Source organism: Aulonocara stuartgranti, assembly GCF_965226115.1.
Source record: "Aulonocara stuartgranti genome assembly, chromosome: 4".
Classification (NCBI taxonomy): Eukaryota; Metazoa; Chordata; class Actinopteri; order Cichliformes; family Cichlidae; genus Aulonocara; species Aulonocara stuartgranti.
In genome coordinates this window covers 13,165,638-13,183,269 of record NC_138942.1, presented here as the reverse complement: position 1 = coordinate 13,183,269, position 17,632 = coordinate 13,165,638, and the positions used below count along the sequence as shown (strand labels likewise).

Below are 17,632 nucleotides of genomic sequence, written 5' to 3'. Positions count from 1 at the left end.
TTGTTTGGAAAGTTTTTCTATCCGGAATATGTGAAGTGACCAACCTAAAATATTTCTTTGTGTGTTTCAGGTCATTTGGAGTGACTTTGTGGGAGTTGTTTGAGCTGGGAAACCAGCCGTATAGACACTATTCTGACAGACAGGTCTTGACATATGCTGTGAAGGAACAGCAGCTTAAACTACCCAAACCCCAGCTCCAGTTCCCCTTGGCTGACCGCTGGTAAGACATCCACACATAACTACACTCAGGAGAACCTACTGTACATACAGTGAATACTGACACTCAGAAAAGACTAGTAGCTTATACATTAGTGATGCCACACAAAATAGATTCTAGATGCTGGTAAGCCTTCAGTTCAAACTGACCAATGAGTTTCTAACAACCTTATTTTTCCCGTTTTATATCTTTTTTATTTATTTTGATACAAGTCCATTGTAGCAACATTTGTCTTTGCTACCAAGGGCAGATGATCAATACTCTCCCTATTCTTTATGATCCCCTTGGCATCGACCAGATCCGAATCACCTCATTCATCTTTACCTGGGAAGCCTGCCAGATATTGTTTTTTATTTATTTTTTATTTCAAAACTGCTCCCTAAGGAATTAAACTATTTGGTACAAACACTGAGAAGCCACACAGATGCACAAAGAAAAGCATAAACATCTTCTAACTGTGTCAGCATCTCCACTGCACCTCCTTCATATACTATGCTGTATATGCTATTGACTAGTGCAGTAAATAAGTTCTAGGTGTTGCTATAAAGTGCTGACTTTGAAGTTCTCCTTATATTACCTTTTTTTTAAATGTTGCTTCTGAACTTTTCTCCTTTTTTTAACAAAAATATCTTAGGATACCAATAAGTGTTTTCCAGCCTGAAGGTGTGTGTGGTCTTTTCGGTCCCTCTTCTCCGTTCAGGTACGAGGTAATGCAGTTCTGCTGGCTGCAGCCAGAGCTGAGACCCAGCAGTGAGGAAGTACACCTTCTGGTCACATACTTGTGTGCCAAAGGCTCCAGTGAAGCTGAGGAAGACTTTGAGCAACGCTGGAATGCCTTGAGACCCAATTTGCTTGGCAGCACCTCTCACACAGCTACATCCACAGCTCTAGTTCTAACCCCTACACCAGCCTCAGCTGATGCCCCTAATACAGACCAAACTCAAGCAGTGGAGCTGGCCTCCTCTGCTTCATCCTCCTTCCCCCTCTTGGAGCACTTCTCTGACAGCTTCCACTCTGACACAGGTGATGACCTACTGACTGTCACAGAGACCAGCCACGGTCTCAACTTTGAATACAAATGGGAGCAGGCCCGAGCTGAGCAACCCTACTGCTCCTCCTCCACCAGTGGTCCACTGGGCCAAGGGAACCCACATTACCAGGATATCTACTATTCAAGCAAGGGAAGCACCACAGGGGGCTGCAAGACTGATAGCCTTACCTCAAGCATGTCCCCATCCTATTATGAACCCCAACACCCGAGTGTGGTTCCAGTATTGAGTGCCCACAGCCCCTCAGTCAGCAGTGAGTACTACATTCGCATAGAGGAACCAGTAGAGTGTAACATTAACCTGGATGACAGCAATTTGGACTACAGCCCAGGATTAGAAGTCAGTGACAGCAGATTGTTATCTGAGAGTGAAACTTGTTCAACCACAGCACAACCCAGCGCATACTGGTCTACTGCTGATAACATCAAATCCACTGCCTATGACTCTGATTCAAGTCCCACTAGCCAGCTAACCAGGGAACCACTGCTCAGACACATATACAGCACCAGCCCCCCACAATTAGGCCACTCCCAAAATTGCCTTTCGTCCAATCTCAATGACTCTGCAGAAAGGCCAGCAGAGTCTAAGGAGCAGTTAGAGAACCCACGCAGTTTATCACAAGCAGTCAGTAGCCCCAGCTTAGGGTTCTGTGATCCCTACCTTGAAGCAAACACAAATCATAGCACAGTTAATGAAAGCTGCCATAATATGGTAGGTCATCTTAGAAAGAGACCATCTATTATTAACCACATCGGAATTGATGCAGGAACTGCTGACGGCGTGCTTTTGGGTCAACAGAGAAGTGGAGAAATCGAGGATGACCTTTTCTCCGAGGGAGAGGCCACAAACTGGATCTCAAACCATTCTGCAAACAATAACAGCCTGAGCTTTGACACAAGGCAGACAGGCAGTGGAAGTGACAGCTGTCTGGATCTGCAGTATACCAGTCAGTCAAACACAACTGAATTATGGTCTTTAACCAAAGTTTCCACCAGAACTTTCCACAGCTCCAGATCTTGTGATGCCTCAGAAGGAGGAGGAAGAGGATCTGACTGTAATAGTTGTAGCAAACTAACTGATTTAGGCTCATACATTCACTTATGCCACCAAGAAAAAGAGGAAGATGCCTTTCAAGTGGAAAGGAACACAACTAAAGATAATGTGCAAAGTACCAATTCTCTCACAGATGCAAGAATAAATACCAGAGATAGAGAGGGTGGAAAATATGAAACGCAATCATTTCTTTATGGAGAGAGAACGTATCCTGCAATGATACCTGAGGCAAGCCACATAAAATCACCATCCTCTTTTAGGAAGCCTCAGGCTAGTCAAGCAGGACAACTGTCAGATAAGCAGAGAAGTAAGATGTGGGAGGGCATTTCGACAGGAGTATCTTTTGATCTGAGTGACAAGAAGCTAAACTATGCAGACTCACCTGAGAGAAGCAGAACATTAGATAGAGGAGTTGGCGTAAGAGACTCCAGCATATGCCTGGTTGAACTTGGTGACTACAGTGAGGAAGAAGATGACATTACAGATATTACTTCAGGGATCTTTGCAGACTTCAACCTCGACTATGCTGAGATAGAGGAGGAAGAGCTCAGCCCGCAGAAGAAGCCAGAGACAGCTGGTGACTCTTTAGACACCAACAACATGTTTTCATCAATGGCAAGCCCCTTAAGCCCTGATCCCTTCAATATCCCAGTCCTGCCCAAATCACTGGATAGCGGCTATGACACAGAGAACAACGAATCTCCAGAGTTTATTTTTAAAGAGCTTGGAGATCCCCTGGGTGGTGAGAGGAGCCCTAGGCTGGGCGGAGAATCCGAGCTTGTTTTGCAGGTGGGTTTAGGACAAGGGGTCTGCACTTCCACAAGCAACTCAGAGGTACAGTTAAAAAGTCTAACCGAGAAGAACCCCTACAGGGACTCAGCCTATTTTTCTGACTATGATGAGAGGAGTCCCCAAGAGGACGGCAGTAAGTTCTTTGCAGGTCCACGTAACTGTCACCCCCCTGCTGAGAAACCAAGCCTTTTAGGAAATAATCATGCTGTAGAAAAGAAGTTTGCTAATGGGGAAACTTTAACAAATCTGAGACACATCAAAAGTTGTGCTTTGGTGAATCTCTCAGAGGCTGACAATAGTTCACCCCATTCTCTTCCCACCCCTGGGTTGTCTATGCTGTCACCATTTCCTCCACAGATGGGTGGCTGCCTGACCAAAGAGACCGCCCCTGCAGATGATGATCTTGGGTTGGAGACAGAGCACTCAGAAGACGAACCTTCCACAGAGCTTAACCCCGCCACTGGATCTCAGCCAAATTCCACTGTCCAGGATGCCCGGGAAGACGGGAGCAGGAGAGAAGACTGCTCCAATTCCCAGTCATTGCATACTGGCTCCACCATAACCAACAATGACAATGACGAGTCCCCCAAAGAAAATGAACATGGTGATGGCTCCACAGAGGAGGAGGAGCTACCCGAATTCAGTCATGTCAACGAGGAGACAGACGACAGAGGGGATGGTGCGAGAATAAATGAGGAAGAATTTGAGGACATAGATGCAGAGGAATGTGACTCACAAGACAGTTTGTGTGGAGAATCCAATGGTCCTCTTGACCTGTCCACTTCCTCATCATTGCTGGAGCTTTGTGGAGAGAATGTAAGAGCTCCACTGGAGGAGGCAGAGGATGAAGATGACTCGGATGATAGCGATTCTGATGAAGAGCTGAGGACCTACAACATTCAAGATGAAGACAGTGAGGAGAGTGAGGAGGATTTCACCACAGTGCCGGTGGTGGTGAGTGACTGCAGCAGGGCTAGACACCTCCGCAGCCTCCTGAAGATGCCCGGCCTGCTCACCGAATCCTTCTGTGAGGAGTTGGAGAGGAAGAAAAAAGCGGTGTCTTTTTTTGATGATGTCACAGTGTTCCTTTTTGACCAGGTACAATATTTTAATAGGTCAACGTTGTACAAACTGGGGAGATTATTATATTAAATTAAATCACTTAATTGGTTTCCATGCCTTCCAGGAGAGCCCCACAGGAGAGCTGGCCGACTATTCCTTCTCAACAGAAGTAGAGGCCAGTGGAGAGGAAACATCAGAGACAAAAAACTTTGACCAGCAGCCCCAACCTGACCCTGAACTTGAAGCTCAGTCACATGAATCACCCTGTGTTTCTAAACAAACAGATGGAAACAAATCAGAAGAGGGTGAGGATGTAATATGTTGCAAAGAATAAGCCTCACTTTTTTTCTCACTGCATTTAACAAAGCGATTATGACTTCCTGTGTGCATTCAGGTGGGAACTGCGAATTGGAAGATGACCTGTCCTTTGAGCCCTGTCCATCCTCACCTGTCACCACACTTGAGCCCGCGTTAACACCCACTTCTCTCTCCAACAGTCCCGAGGCACCTAAACCAGCCGCTGTAGCACTTAATCGTTTTATGGTGTCACGATTCTCTATCACACATGTTTGCGACTCCCAGATGAGCTCAGCAAAAGGTAAAAATGCCTTTTAGTCCAACTTGTAGTAAAAGTTTCACTAAAATTGTGACACTCCACTAAACGTCACCTCAGTTTAAAATACTGATCCTACTTTGGCTATTGAAAGATGGCTTCCATTGTAATGTTGTAAGCAAAGATCCACATGCAGCTAATATAAACAGCTAAAAGACAAAGTGGATTTAAAGATTCCTAAAATCTAATATTTAAGTGCTAATATTTGCAGCGATGTGGCTTATATTTATTTATTTACCAACTTCACAACAAAAACAATTTAACCAGGAATGCCCTAGATCTACTTTGTCTGTGTAATAATATTTTTACCTTCTATTTCCAATCTCTTGTGTCCCACAGGGAACAGTGACGATAACCCAAAAGACTGAGAGTGCCGTGCCACCACGATGAGAGAAGGTCGATTCCAGGTTCTTCTCAACACAGAAAAAGCAGCATTATTATATCTAGATGTTTTACAGAGTTTTATTTTTTAATCGACCTTTGGGGCATCTGACCCTGGTGACCCTTTATGAGACAGTGCCTCATATTGTAGTGAAGTACCCCGAATGATTTGCACACTATTATTATTATTTTATTTATTTTTTATGACGAAAGAGCAATAGCTGCACGGATAGCAACCTAAAGTGGATACAAAGCGAAGTGTTATTGTCTGCAGAAATAGAAATGTTAGTTTTGACACGCAGTATTTATTTGCTAAATGCGGCATCAGTTCCTTTTCGTGACCTTACAGTTCTTTTGATTTGTGAATTATAAAAATAATCCCCCCAAAAAAGGAAAAAGAAAAAAAAAAGCGAAATGACAGACATAGCTGCTCCTCTCATTGGCTGCCTTTGTCCATCTGCTTACCATCTGGCATTTTCTGGCAACTTAAGACTGTTACGGCTCTCATTGTTGGTGCCAGAAAACAGTGCTTGATGGTTGTTACATAAGAAACTACAATGGATTTTCAAACAAAATATTTGACTTCAATGAAAAGTTATAGCTGGTGATGATGGTGGAGCTGGAGGTGCTTCATCCTAATTTCTCACGTTATCCAAATCACCATTGTGGGACTTTGTGGATTTAATGTTAATGGCAACATAATACAGAAAACCAGGATGTTACCACTACCATATTCTCCACCACTCACTCTAGTTAATGACAACCCACGGCTCTCCACACCTTTCTGAAGCACTTTGTGTTCCCCATGTTGCTCTTCGTGTCCACATTCTGCAACGAATCAGCTGAACAATGAGATTCCCCCCATTAGTGTCCATGTGCCGTTTATAGATTTAGGGTTGTTGGTTTTTTTTTGTTTTTTTTAATAAATTTGATCATCAGTAGAACGACTTTAAAAGGGACTTAGATGTGTCACCACTGTTGAGTGGTGTCAGTATCAACATGCCAGTTATAAATGTTGAATGTCAGTTATCATTTCCGAGCATCTTTTCTACATCTAGGTCTTGGTCTCATCCATTATGCATCTGTTATGTTAGTGCTGAATGAACCGGGTATGAGGTGATAAGGGAATGAAAAAAAAAAGACATTCAAAATAGGACAATTGTATGAATCCTATATCAACATGTAGCAGGTAGCTTGACTTGAATTACTACTGCTGTATCGGCAGCTCACTCCCCCCTCTCTATCCTCCTGTAGCTCCAAGTGCCAATTCAGTTTCCTCTTTCCTTGCCTTTGAAGTTCTGCAAGAAGAGAAAACATTGCTAGTATTTTTGTATAGAGAATTTGAAGAAGATGCAATCCAGGATGATAGTCTCTCAAATTTGCCAAAGAGATATTTCAAAGCCCATTGGCTAAAGTGGCAGACGCCTTTGGAGAAGGTGAGGTGGGTTGTTCTATGCACCGGTAGTAACATCATTGCTGTTTCCATTCATCCCTCACTCACGGCTGTTGTACTATCCAAAACAAATAAATCCAAATACTTTTCCCCCTCTTGTGTCTGTGATATATTTATCTGCATTAATGTCAACAAGTGCAAAACAAACAAAACACAACACATAAAAGTATGAAGTCTGTGCCCATATGGATTTATTTTGGACAAGTTAATTTACATGCATGCTCTGCACGGTACAGATATAATACAAACAGAGAGACATGGACGAGGTGAGGGCTATATAAAAGTAAAAAAAAAAGCATTTGAAACTTGATTCTTAAATGAGCTATGTAGTAAAAGCATGACCGCAATTCTCAGTGGAAACGACTCATCCACAAAAGGTGTTTGTGACGTAACAGTTTATTTCCTGGAGACTAAGAGGCATTTCAGCTCATTCACACAACACATTCTTACTTTTCAACCACACTTTCAGCACTAACCCCATACAGCATATTGTAGAAAAGAAAAACATGCCTCTAATCTTGTGTCCCAGGTGAGTGTACTGCAAAATACTGAGAACAAATGATCAAAGCTATGATAATACTGTACCTTATCTGATAAGCTACCACCCCCTCTAAGCTGAATATATATATGTATTTATATATATATATATATATATATATTAAAAAAAACAAACCTCCTGGCAATCTGGCAGCTTAGATATTACTGAAATTTGAACATAAGGAAAGAGTAGCAGTTTATTCCCGTGTTATACCTGTGGAAATGCGCCTGCACTGTACGAAAGCTTGCTCAAGCCAAAGAAAGTGAAATAATCCCATCAACGTTTTCAGTAATATAAAAATACAAATAGAACTGTGATGCATATTCCCTCAAACCACTTTACAGAACAAAATGGATATCGCCATATGCATATAAAGAAAAAACAAACAAAAAAAAGAACACCTAGAAGGCACAGTTCCCACATTGAAAATCTGGGTATACTGTATCACAACTAGTCAATATATAATTCTATACTATTACCTAACAAAAGCAAAATTATAGTTTACTCATCGCCTGTCAGGGTTCAACCATCAGTCTGAGTATTCAAATTACTCAGTTCACATTACAGCAATGTGTGGTAGACTGTTTACAACCATCCTTTTCTCGTTTTCTCAGCTCATGTAAGCAACTATTGCAGTGTGCCCCTCCACTGATACTTAATTCAAATAATCCTCCAGTGAAAGTTACAGTGTAAAGTGTTGCAGAAACCAAAAAAATAGCATAACAGAAGTACAGATAAATATTAATGTATTGGCATCACTAGTAAAACTTATTAGCAATACCTTATTCACAATTGGTATGATCTAAATAATTAAATCTAACTGTCACACTGTTCTGACTAAAACATTCAATGTTTCGTGAAAGCATTCGCAAAAAACATTGATGGGAAATTCTTTAAGTGAATTTCCACAGCCACTGGGCCCTCTTGCGATAACGTTATACAACTGAAACCTGCCAGTGTTGGCCATTATCTCTTGCTTTTTAAAAAGGAAAGGCCCGCGAGGGTAAAAAGGGGGCAGCAGGCTGCTAGTAGAAGATGGGTGCAGCTCGGTCATCAGAGAAGGAAGGCCGGAGGTAGACCTCCAGGGAACGGTCACTGTGGGGAGAGGAGGGGTGAGACAAGACTTATAGTTAGCTTGAGCAAAGTACAAGATCTAGATGGTTAATTATGTAACCACACCCAAAGACTTCTACCTTCCTAAAGTTTCCAACAGTAAGTTGAGCAAAAAGTTGCAGTTTTGTGAGATTTAGCAAGCATATGATGAACAAATTCTAATTAAATAGCGTGTTATAGGCATGCATGAAGGGTTAGTGTCTTCTCTGTATGATGTTGGGTTACACACAGAAAGAAAAAAAAAATACATAAATTAAAATATAAAAGTACTTCTTTTACAACCCAAGGCCTGCTGGATTGACAGAACCAAGTGATGCCAACTCCAAAGAGGCCAAAGGACAGAAAAGACCAGCTATTCCCCGCGTCTTAACTGCAGCCAGACAGCCAATGACAACAATGAGAACCAGACAGTAATAGAGAGCAGAAGATAAGAGACTGCTTGGCTGAAAGGCGATGGAGACTGGTGGACTTACGGAGGTCCTGTTCCCTCAGAACCGGGACAATTCTGGACCCAAACTGGAAGGTAAAAAGAACTTTTGGATTTGAATGGCTCATCTCTCAGATCATGCATGGGTCACATTTTGTAAGGACACTGGTTAGTCTGGTGCAATGCATACATACTGAAACTGATAACAGTACACGACTGAAATGGGGGATGCAAAACAGAGGTAGGCACTTCATGCTCAACATGCCATACTGTATACAGCACTCTACAATCCTTTCAAATTGCAAAGCTCACTGGGAACAAATCTGACAGTAAATAAAAATAAATAAAATCAACCGCACGTCTGCAAAAATGTGTGCACTGCTGTTTATATGACCCAAATACAACTCAAGCACAAGTAAGTCAAAATCATATTTAAAAAACAACCAAAGAGAAGGAAAGCAGGCAGGCAGAGTTCAGGTCAAAGTGCACACAACACCACCTCACACACCAACAGGCTATCAAGAGCAGCACAGATGTTACAGGTGCTTGGGGGAGTGAGTAAGGATGAAACCGCATGCACCGAACAGAGTTGTGGCTTGAAATGAGTCACAGGTAGGTGTTGGTTTTGAGAGGGAAAAGTGAAAAATAAAAAGAATCAGTTCTGAGCCGAACAAGGAAATTATCATCGACAGAACAGATTTCTCGTTAGACCACACTGTTTATTAATATATAGATGTATGTTTTATTTAGAATACCTTTGTAAAAATTCACCATACATTCAAGGTCAAATCTCAATATTACATTTTCTGGTTTCCCTCCACAGCATGCATAAGATAAACACTTCAACTAATCAGCAGGTTTCATTATTTCTGGAAATATGTAAATTTTTTAATTTAATAATAATATTTATTATTATTATTATCATTGATTTGATTTGATTTTTTACAAGGACAATATATTTTTTTTTTAAAAAAAAAAGAAAAGACCAAAAAAATAAATTAAAAAAACAACAAAAAAAAAAACTACATAGCCACTCAGGGAATACAATCATAAACACTGAAAGCTGCAGAAGCTGTGGTTATTATTTAACCTAAAACGAATTCACAGCTGTTATTGGGGATACTCAACAAAAGATCATGGACCCTTCCAAGCTAACTGTACCTTCAGGATTAGAAGAAAAAAAAGTGGGGGGGGGGGGGGGGGGGGAAGGAAAGAACAAAAAAGAAGACAAAACTGAAGGTTACAGGAGTGAGGCGTTTTATTTAAGTAATAACTGTGGCAGCAGGTTCAGGAAAGGATGGCAAAAAGAGGGTTTGTGTTGACAAAAGTGGGAATTTTAATTTAATTTGCTTTTCTTTTTTTTTACTATACCATGTGATGACCAAAAATACAGTGCAATTTAGTGGACGGACAGAAACAATTTATATTTAGCTATATATAATGTATATTATTGAAGCTCAATTAAAAAAATGCTTCATCGCACATAAAATCTGTATTAAATAGAAAAAAAAAAAGCAAAATAAGGCATATATGACACACCCTCTGGACGGAAAATAAAATCTAGCACTGACACGAGGAAGCACAGCAGGACGTAGGGGAACTCTCAGAATGGAAACAGAGTAATCTGCCGTGCAGCCTTACTTTGAACAAAGCTTTTTGAGCGTGTATGTGTTTGGTGGGAAATCAATAATATTGGGCCCACTTGTGCTTAAAAAGGCCATTCAGTCAGTGGCTTTAGTACATCGACATTGAAGTCTTTTGGCACTTGTACAGTACATGAATGTCCTTTAGTTTGACAAAATGACACAACCATGTACATGCATGAAAGATAAGCAGTAGCAAAGGCAGTCTCTTGCGAGATCAGTCCGTGATGGTGGACTGTGATAGCGAATTCAGAGTCCATATCGCTGCATGCCGAGCAGGTAGGCCCCGCTCTGGCTCTCTCGCTCAACGCAATCCTCCACCCACCAACCGCTACTGTCCACACCGACACCACCACCAGCAGCACCCCAGGACGGACGGAAGGAGGAAAGGAGGGACCCGGGGAGGAAGAGAGGACAGAAAGGAGGGATGAAACTGGCCTCTTCCATTCGGAGAAGGGGTGTGTGTGGAGGCAGAGGAGAAGAGGTGGAGATAATTGGACAGGAGGGAGGCTAAGAAGGGGGAAAGATGGGGGGGAGGGGGGGGAAGAGGCCCCTGTGCTATCCGGAGCTGTCTGTTTCTGTCTGTATGTCTGTTCTCACACAGTCGAAATCAATTTGCCATCAGGACTGTCACTGTGGAACAAAGAGAGAAGGAAGCTTGCCAGGTCGGACACACTCAGAGAGAAATGGAGAAAGACAAGACAGGCACAAGGCGGCAGAGTAGAGTTTAGGAGAAGGGCAGGTGGGGTCAGGAAATCTATTTTGCCCCACCCACAGCTACAACTCCAAACACACCTGCCATAATCAAGAAGATTGGACTTCCAATTCCCTCATCAACACTTTTACGCAGATATGTTTGCTGATATTGTTGTGCATATTTTGATTGTGTTTGACTCGACCAGTCTTTGAAAAACAGACAAACCCAATATGTTGCTGTTGATGAGAAAATCATCAAGTCATCTCCTTAGCTGGAGGGATGCAGTATTAGTCTGTTGGGGTGAATACACCCTGCAGGACAGAGTTGTCTCAAAATACTGATACAGAAAGAAAAATACACACACATTTAGAGCAGACAGGAGTATGTAAAACATCTTGACACTGGTGCCCAAAGCCCCAGGCTGACAAGCAGTGATGACTGAGATGAAGTCAGCGTGATGTCTACTGTCACAACATGTAATCCACCAAACACCAGGACATTTCTCCTCCCTCCCACTCTCACACGTACACACATTTACAGACAGGTATATACGCAAAGATGCACTCCCTGATCGGACAGAAACAGGCACAGCATAATTCTGAATCTTAACCTCACATTACCCTGACGAGTCAGCAAGGACTTGTTTAGAGTTAAAACACAATGGATCAAAAAAAAAATCACTCTGTCAATACACTGATACTGACCCTGCTCAACTTTAACAAGCTACTTAAAAAGTAAAGAAGAGCAAAGAGGAAAGGATAAAGACGACACAAGAAATAATATTTAAAGCAAACACTGCATACATACAGTATGGCAAAGTTGCAAATTTTAAATTCTATGGCAGAGCAGGACTTTTGTTCTCGTTAGTTTAGAAACAATTAGTGGACGAAGAGATCAGTGGCCTACTGTCAAAGTTGTGTCAAAAAAAAAGAAAGAAAAAAGGCCAAATTTATCCAAGATTGACAGTTTGAAATCAGTAGTGAACTACCGTCTTTGGGATTATTGGCAAAAAATGAATAAATAAAATAAAATAATAGTATAAAATAGATAAATAAGTAAATAAAAACACTCCTGCACATAAAAAAAAAATCAAAAACACACTAAATAAATTAAAAAGAGTAATAAAAGTAGATTTACAGAACAATTGAGCTTTGTTACCACTAACTCGGGCATCACACTTCGATCCATACTGACTTTGTGATGACCCCAGTACTAGTAGGTTTTTTTTCCTCAGTAAAATAAATTTTATCTGTTTAGAAAGCAGTGAAAGTATGCTACATTTAAATTGGGATATGCGCATGTTCAGCAGTTGCCTTGCTGCCTCGAGTGTCAAGTGTTTCAGATGGCAGTAGCAGTCATACATTATCGATCAATACTTAGTAGGTAGGGCAAAAAAGGCACTTACCTTGTGGCAAAGCGACCATCATAATCCTCAATAGCAGGCTGAAAAAACAAGTGTTAAGCAGTCATTGTGTGCTCATAGACCCACTACTGAATTATCTGCTGTATTTAAATACAAACACTAGATGGCAGAAAGTGAGCAAAAGTCAGATTTTCACTTACTGCAGGATTACTCATTTAATTACACAACATAAGACAAACTCAGGTGGGAGCTACAAATTAATTTAGCAAGTAACAAGTGCAGAAATGGTACTGTTCACTAAAAGGTACAGCGACATGTTACAGTACCTGTGTGCCAAAGCCTGCCATGCTGTAGGGGCGTGGGCGGGGCTGTGCTAGGCTTTGTGCCAGCAGTCGGGCAGTCAGGCCGTAGTCCGGTGTGGGCACTGATGCATCATTCTCCAACAAGTTCCCTGTACTGCTACTTTTCCCATGGTGCAGGCTGGAGGGGTAAGAAAACAATGGCCTCAGACTTGGTCTCATTCAGAATTATTAAGTGTGGCAGTGTTTATCCTGCATACTTCACTCTGAGCTTCTCACTGTCACTGTCAGGAAGCACGCGTGTGTAGGAGAACGGGAACCAGCCACGCCTGTTAAAAGTGCAGAGTTTGTTAAATGTACATGTGCCTATGGCTGCTCCTAATCGACAAACATTTAGCTTATTTTACAGTTTGGATTCGGGCAAAACAGAATAAATTATACATTACTTACATCTTGTTTTTCTCATTCTCCCCATAGTGCCAGCCATCACGCGCTTCAGGCACTAGCAGGGTGATGACATCTCCCTCGGAGAAACTAAGCAGGGTGCTGTTGTCACCTGCAGCGTGGGAAAAGATGGCCTGGACACGGGAGCGCCCGTTCTTTTCCAGTCCTGCTGCCATCGAACTGGATCTAGGCAGGGTTCGTGTCTCTCCTGTTGGGTTTGAAAGCAGATATATGTGAGCAACATGATTAACATCAGGAACTGTTCATAGACTACTGGAATGACTTGAGCTGAACAAACTCATGGAAGAATCAGTCAACAGTCAGACATAACAACATTAGCAGCTTTTGTTATACAATTCTGTACTTAACTGAAATCTTGCATATGATCATATTATCAACATTTTAAAGCAAACTTCACCTTTTCTTTTTTAACTCCATATTCAGGTTGGAACGTAATGTTTCACCGTTATTGGAAAAATATTTGCAATGATAAGTTTTATGCTCCTCAATGAAGGAAGAGGTTCAAACATTCTGCCCATTTTCCTCTTTCGACAGTTTTGTAGTATTTGGATAACATCTTACCCACTGGGTTTTTATTCTTGGCGGGGGCAGGCCTGCGGACAGGTAGGGTATTGGAGTAGACGTCGCTGACCTGTCTCTGGGGCTGGACCTGGGACTGTACCTGTGCCTGGGTTGAAGGGGATGAAGGCCTAACTTGGGAAATAGACATTGCTGCTTCTTCTGCCCAGTATTCCTCTCCTTGGACTCCTGTTGTCCCATTGACCATGGACATGCCATCGGGACCCATCAGTCTCTGAAATAAACAAGCATAGATTCACTAAGAACAATAAAAAAAGGCTTACAGTGTGGAATGCTGTAGCGGCAGTTCATCCTAATTTTTTGGATTAAGATGAAGTTTGGTATATACAGAATAGCACTGGAGCTGTAGACCTACAAAATACATTTCAAAGTGACTGATTAAGTCTAGTAAGTTCATCTAAGTTTACTTTGTTGCTGCACTGCATGAAATGAAGGCTTAACAGCTCATTAACTTGAGTGCCATCTTTAAAGAGAAATGTTTGTTTGATTTGCTTCCTTATGGAGGGCCAAAAGCACATGAGCCGACATAAGGAGAGCAGTGCTAGCTCTTACTCAGTGGTGGCCTTGAGGAAATGGAGTGAAGAAACTCCAGTTAAATAATTTCATTTTCTCTATAAAAATAAGCCTAAAGTATATGTAAAATGCCAGGAATCTTAAATCTTTGACATCATATTTGAGAATTAAATTACAAAAGTAATATAAGGATCACTATCTGCGGAAGTGCACTGTGGGATCAAGCACTGGGGCAGAAGTCCCTTTGAGTCCTGTGGGTTGTAGGGGTTCTGGGGAGACTGGAAACCAGATAAAAATTTTGGGTTGGTCCGTGTGCTCTTCTAGGCCTTTGTCACTGGAATATTCTTTGTCTGAACAATGCTGGTGTGGGTGTGCATGCCAAAGCCTTTACAGGAATGCAAGGACTCATAGGTTTCCAAGCAGAAAATCAATGCTATTAACTAACATAATAAACAGCAACTCACTTATTAACATAAATAAATATTTTCTAAACTTACTGCTGGGTGTCCAAGGCCACTACCCATAAAGACAGCCAACTCTGGGGGCACAGGAAGTGGCTGTGCCCCAGGAATGGGGTCTGAAATGACCAGATTGGATTTGGAGGTATGCAGAGGACTTGCACCCCCAAGGGCAGCAGAGCCCATCTGCTGGGCCAGGAGCATGGCCCTCTCCGGCAGCTTGTTTGGATCTGAGCAGGCCTGTTGCCACACTGGGATCTTCTGGGTCAGAAGGTCTTTACCCTGATAGGAAAAAGGAAGTGATTTGGGGAAACCAGAAAAAACACATTTATGTTAAAAGCAGAGATACTGTTGTGGCTGCAGTGTCACCAGAGAAAAAGCACTCAGCTAAGCAGCCCCCCCCCCCACCTTAAAAAAAAAAAAAAAAAAAAAACACAAAACAAAAAAAACAAGTCAAGTCCTCAAAGATATTTGCTTGCAGAGCATCCTTGACCACTGCCCTCAGTGCAGCTTTGATAATGTGCTGCGTGGGTGAGGCAAGCTAACATACAACCAAGCTGCCCACTGCAACATCTCACAGCCCGTGGACACGGCTGTTCTTTTTTAAAACTACCAAAATACTGTGCAGTTAAACCAAGATCACGTTTGTATGTCTGTATGGTACCTACACACACACATGTATGCGCAAACTGTATTTTGTCACTGTGTATTGACCAATCTGCAGCTCACATCATCTCTTTTTTTTCTTTGTGTTACACACAGGCAAACACACACTAGAAACCCTCTGGGAGAGGGTTCTTCAGGTTGCTGAAGGTGAATTCTTCCCACGCACACCCCCATCCTGATTAATGACTAGACTCCATGATGGGGGAAAAAAGCAGCAGGAGGATAGCTGGCACGTGCACGCACGCACGCACGCACACACCTCCAGCCACATCTTCAGGCTGACGGTTTACACCCACCAGTATTCCCTGGAGACAGATTTACTCCATTACACATGAATTTGATATCCTTGAAAAATGGATAGGCTTGTGTTTGCAGTTCACACAAGCTCACAGAAACACACACACACACACACACACACACACACACACACACACATAAATTGACTAAATCCTTCTATAACAACTCTCCACTACCTTTGATTGTATGCTATGAGGGGATATTTGCTTGGATTCAAAGGTTCTTTGCTTCAAATGTCAGCACCAATGTGAAAAATAACAAGCAGTTAAACATTCTCTAGTGACTGCTGTTGTAAACAATACAGGCAAAAGGCTGTGTGCAATTTATTTCAATCCATCTTACTCAAGGTTTGGCTTTTTAAAGTCTTTTCCTATTAGCCTTTAATAAACTGAAAAAGCGAAGCCGTTCTCCACATAGAAAAAGGCAACCAGATGCATGCAGGTGCACTGATGGATTACAGCTTCAAATATACCTGTCAGCTTGGCACCGTCTACGATGATAATCAATTTTTTAAAACCAAAGCGGCCCCTTTGAGCGGTCAAAACAAATGCAACTGAATTATATATACAACAGTGGTTCATAAACTTAAAATGACTCTGAGATAACAGATGGGGAGTAGCTGTTTAGACTGACTTTAAAAGCTCTGCACACGTCCCTTTTTGACCAGATAATACAGACAACATGTTTCAAATTATCTAAATTAATACAACTGCTGAAAACAGGCTAGGCTCCACATGGAGCTGAGCCTTGCCTACAAACGCTTGATAACTGAACAAATTATTACAGGAAATACTAACCATACAGGTATAAAATATTGTCTTAACCATTTATCCTATTTGGGGTCACCAGTGGGAGCTGTCATAAGTAGAAAGGTAGACAGACGTTTGCAGACAGACAAACATCAATTCAGGCTTGCATTCATATCAACGGCCAATTTAGAATTACCAATTAAAGTATGGCTGTGGAAGAAAGTCAGTATCTGGAAAGAGACCGTAGTCTCCACCCAGAACGGTATGATAATTTAGTGATCTTACCTTGCCATGGTAGGCGCTGCTGTTCTTAGCCACAGCACACTGACGGTCGACTAGGAAGCAGTACCTGCGGCGCTCCTCAGACAAGGCCGTCTTGTATCCATCAGCAATGAAGGTGTCCAACTCAGTCTGCTTGCTGCTGATTGTCTCCACATACTGAAGGAGAAAACACAATGGACAGGACAATTACTGAGCAGGACATCATGATTACATCTGCAGATTTATAGAAAGATTCCCAAAGATGTTTATGCAAAAAAAATAAAATAAAATAAAGAAGAAGACCTTTCACTATTGCTGCTACAAATTCTACTGCTGAGACAGCCAGGAAAGAAGTTCTGGTTATTGGTACACTGTGAACTACAGATGCTTCATAGGTATTGTAATTAAAGAAAAAAAAAAAGTAAAAAGACAGATTTCACATTTAATAAGTAAGGCCAGTGGACGGAAGATCTGTCTAGAAAGGGGTCCTTGCAGCTGGCTAACACCTAAGTACTTTTTTTTTTCAAAATAACACCCTACTTCACATTCATGCAATTACACACATTCACACCAAGGAGCTGCTCAGTGCTGCACAATCTTATACTGTCAATCACTTCACAGCTCCACTGGAGCAATTAGGGGTTAAGTGCACCTTGGCAGTAATAGTTGTGCAAGGAGAGAGCCTTACTCAGTAACTTTCTCTGGCAAGATTTTCCCTGCCGAGTGCTATCGAGGCACAGCAATTATGACTGAAGATCCCGCAGTGTGGAGGAGGAACTGCTCACAAAGACCCACTAATCCATTTTACATATTGGACAATAACAAATAACAGGTGTGTTAATGTCTGTACAAGAGTGAGTAATGTTAAAACAGCAGGAGGGAGAGATCCCAAACTTTAAGTTTGTCTAAACATGAATTCTGTAAAATGGGAAATGTCAGCGGGG

At 41.9% G+C, this 17,632-nt stretch overlaps 2 protein-coding genes across 8 annotated transcripts in view; one reads left to right on the top strand and one right to left on the bottom strand.

The window, feature by feature from the left end:
* Nucleotides 1-6,710, top strand: part of aatka (apoptosis-associated tyrosine kinase a) — a 29,489-nt gene extending 22,779 nt beyond the window's left edge. For all 5 annotated transcript variants that reach the window (XM_082530310.1, XM_082530308.1, XM_082530311.1 and 2 more), the window contains 5 exons: nt 71-220; nt 918-4,209; nt 4,298-4,478; nt 4,568-4,771; nt 5,126-6,710. In XM_082530310.1, the coding sequence (XP_082386436.1) occupies nt 71-220; nt 918-4,209; nt 4,298-4,478; nt 4,568-4,771; nt 5,126-5,154 (3,856 nt within the window). In that variant the 3' untranslated portion in view covers nt 5,155-6,710. The remainder of the gene's footprint in view (nt 1-70; nt 221-917; nt 4,210-4,297; nt 4,479-4,567; nt 4,772-5,125) is intronic.
* A 79-nt stretch (nt 6,711-6,789) lies between these two features.
* LOC309704855 (BAR/IMD domain-containing adapter protein 2-like) overlaps nt 6,790-17,632 on the bottom strand; it is a 52,156-nt gene continuing 41,313 nt past the window's right edge. Inside the window, exons 7-15 of one of the 3 annotated variants that reach the window (XM_082530315.1) lie at nt 16,713-16,865; nt 14,755-14,997; nt 13,727-13,958; nt 13,151-13,352; nt 12,961-13,029; nt 12,728-12,881; nt 12,444-12,481; nt 8,745-8,787; nt 6,790-8,253 (exon numbers count right to left, since the gene is read on the bottom strand). In XM_082530315.1, the coding sequence (XP_082386441.1) occupies nt 8,760-8,787; nt 12,444-12,481; nt 12,728-12,881; nt 12,961-13,029; nt 13,151-13,352; nt 13,727-13,958; nt 14,755-14,997; nt 16,713-16,865 (1,119 nt within the window). In that variant the 3' untranslated portion in view covers nt 6,790-8,253; nt 8,745-8,759. Of the gene's footprint in view, nt 8,254-8,744; nt 8,788-10,853; nt 10,975-12,443; nt 12,482-12,727; nt 12,882-12,960; nt 13,030-13,150; nt 13,353-13,726; nt 13,959-14,754; nt 14,998-16,712; nt 16,866-17,632 lie in introns of those variants that run through there. The other 2 variants (XM_082530313.1, XM_082530314.1) reach the window with 2 other exon arrangements.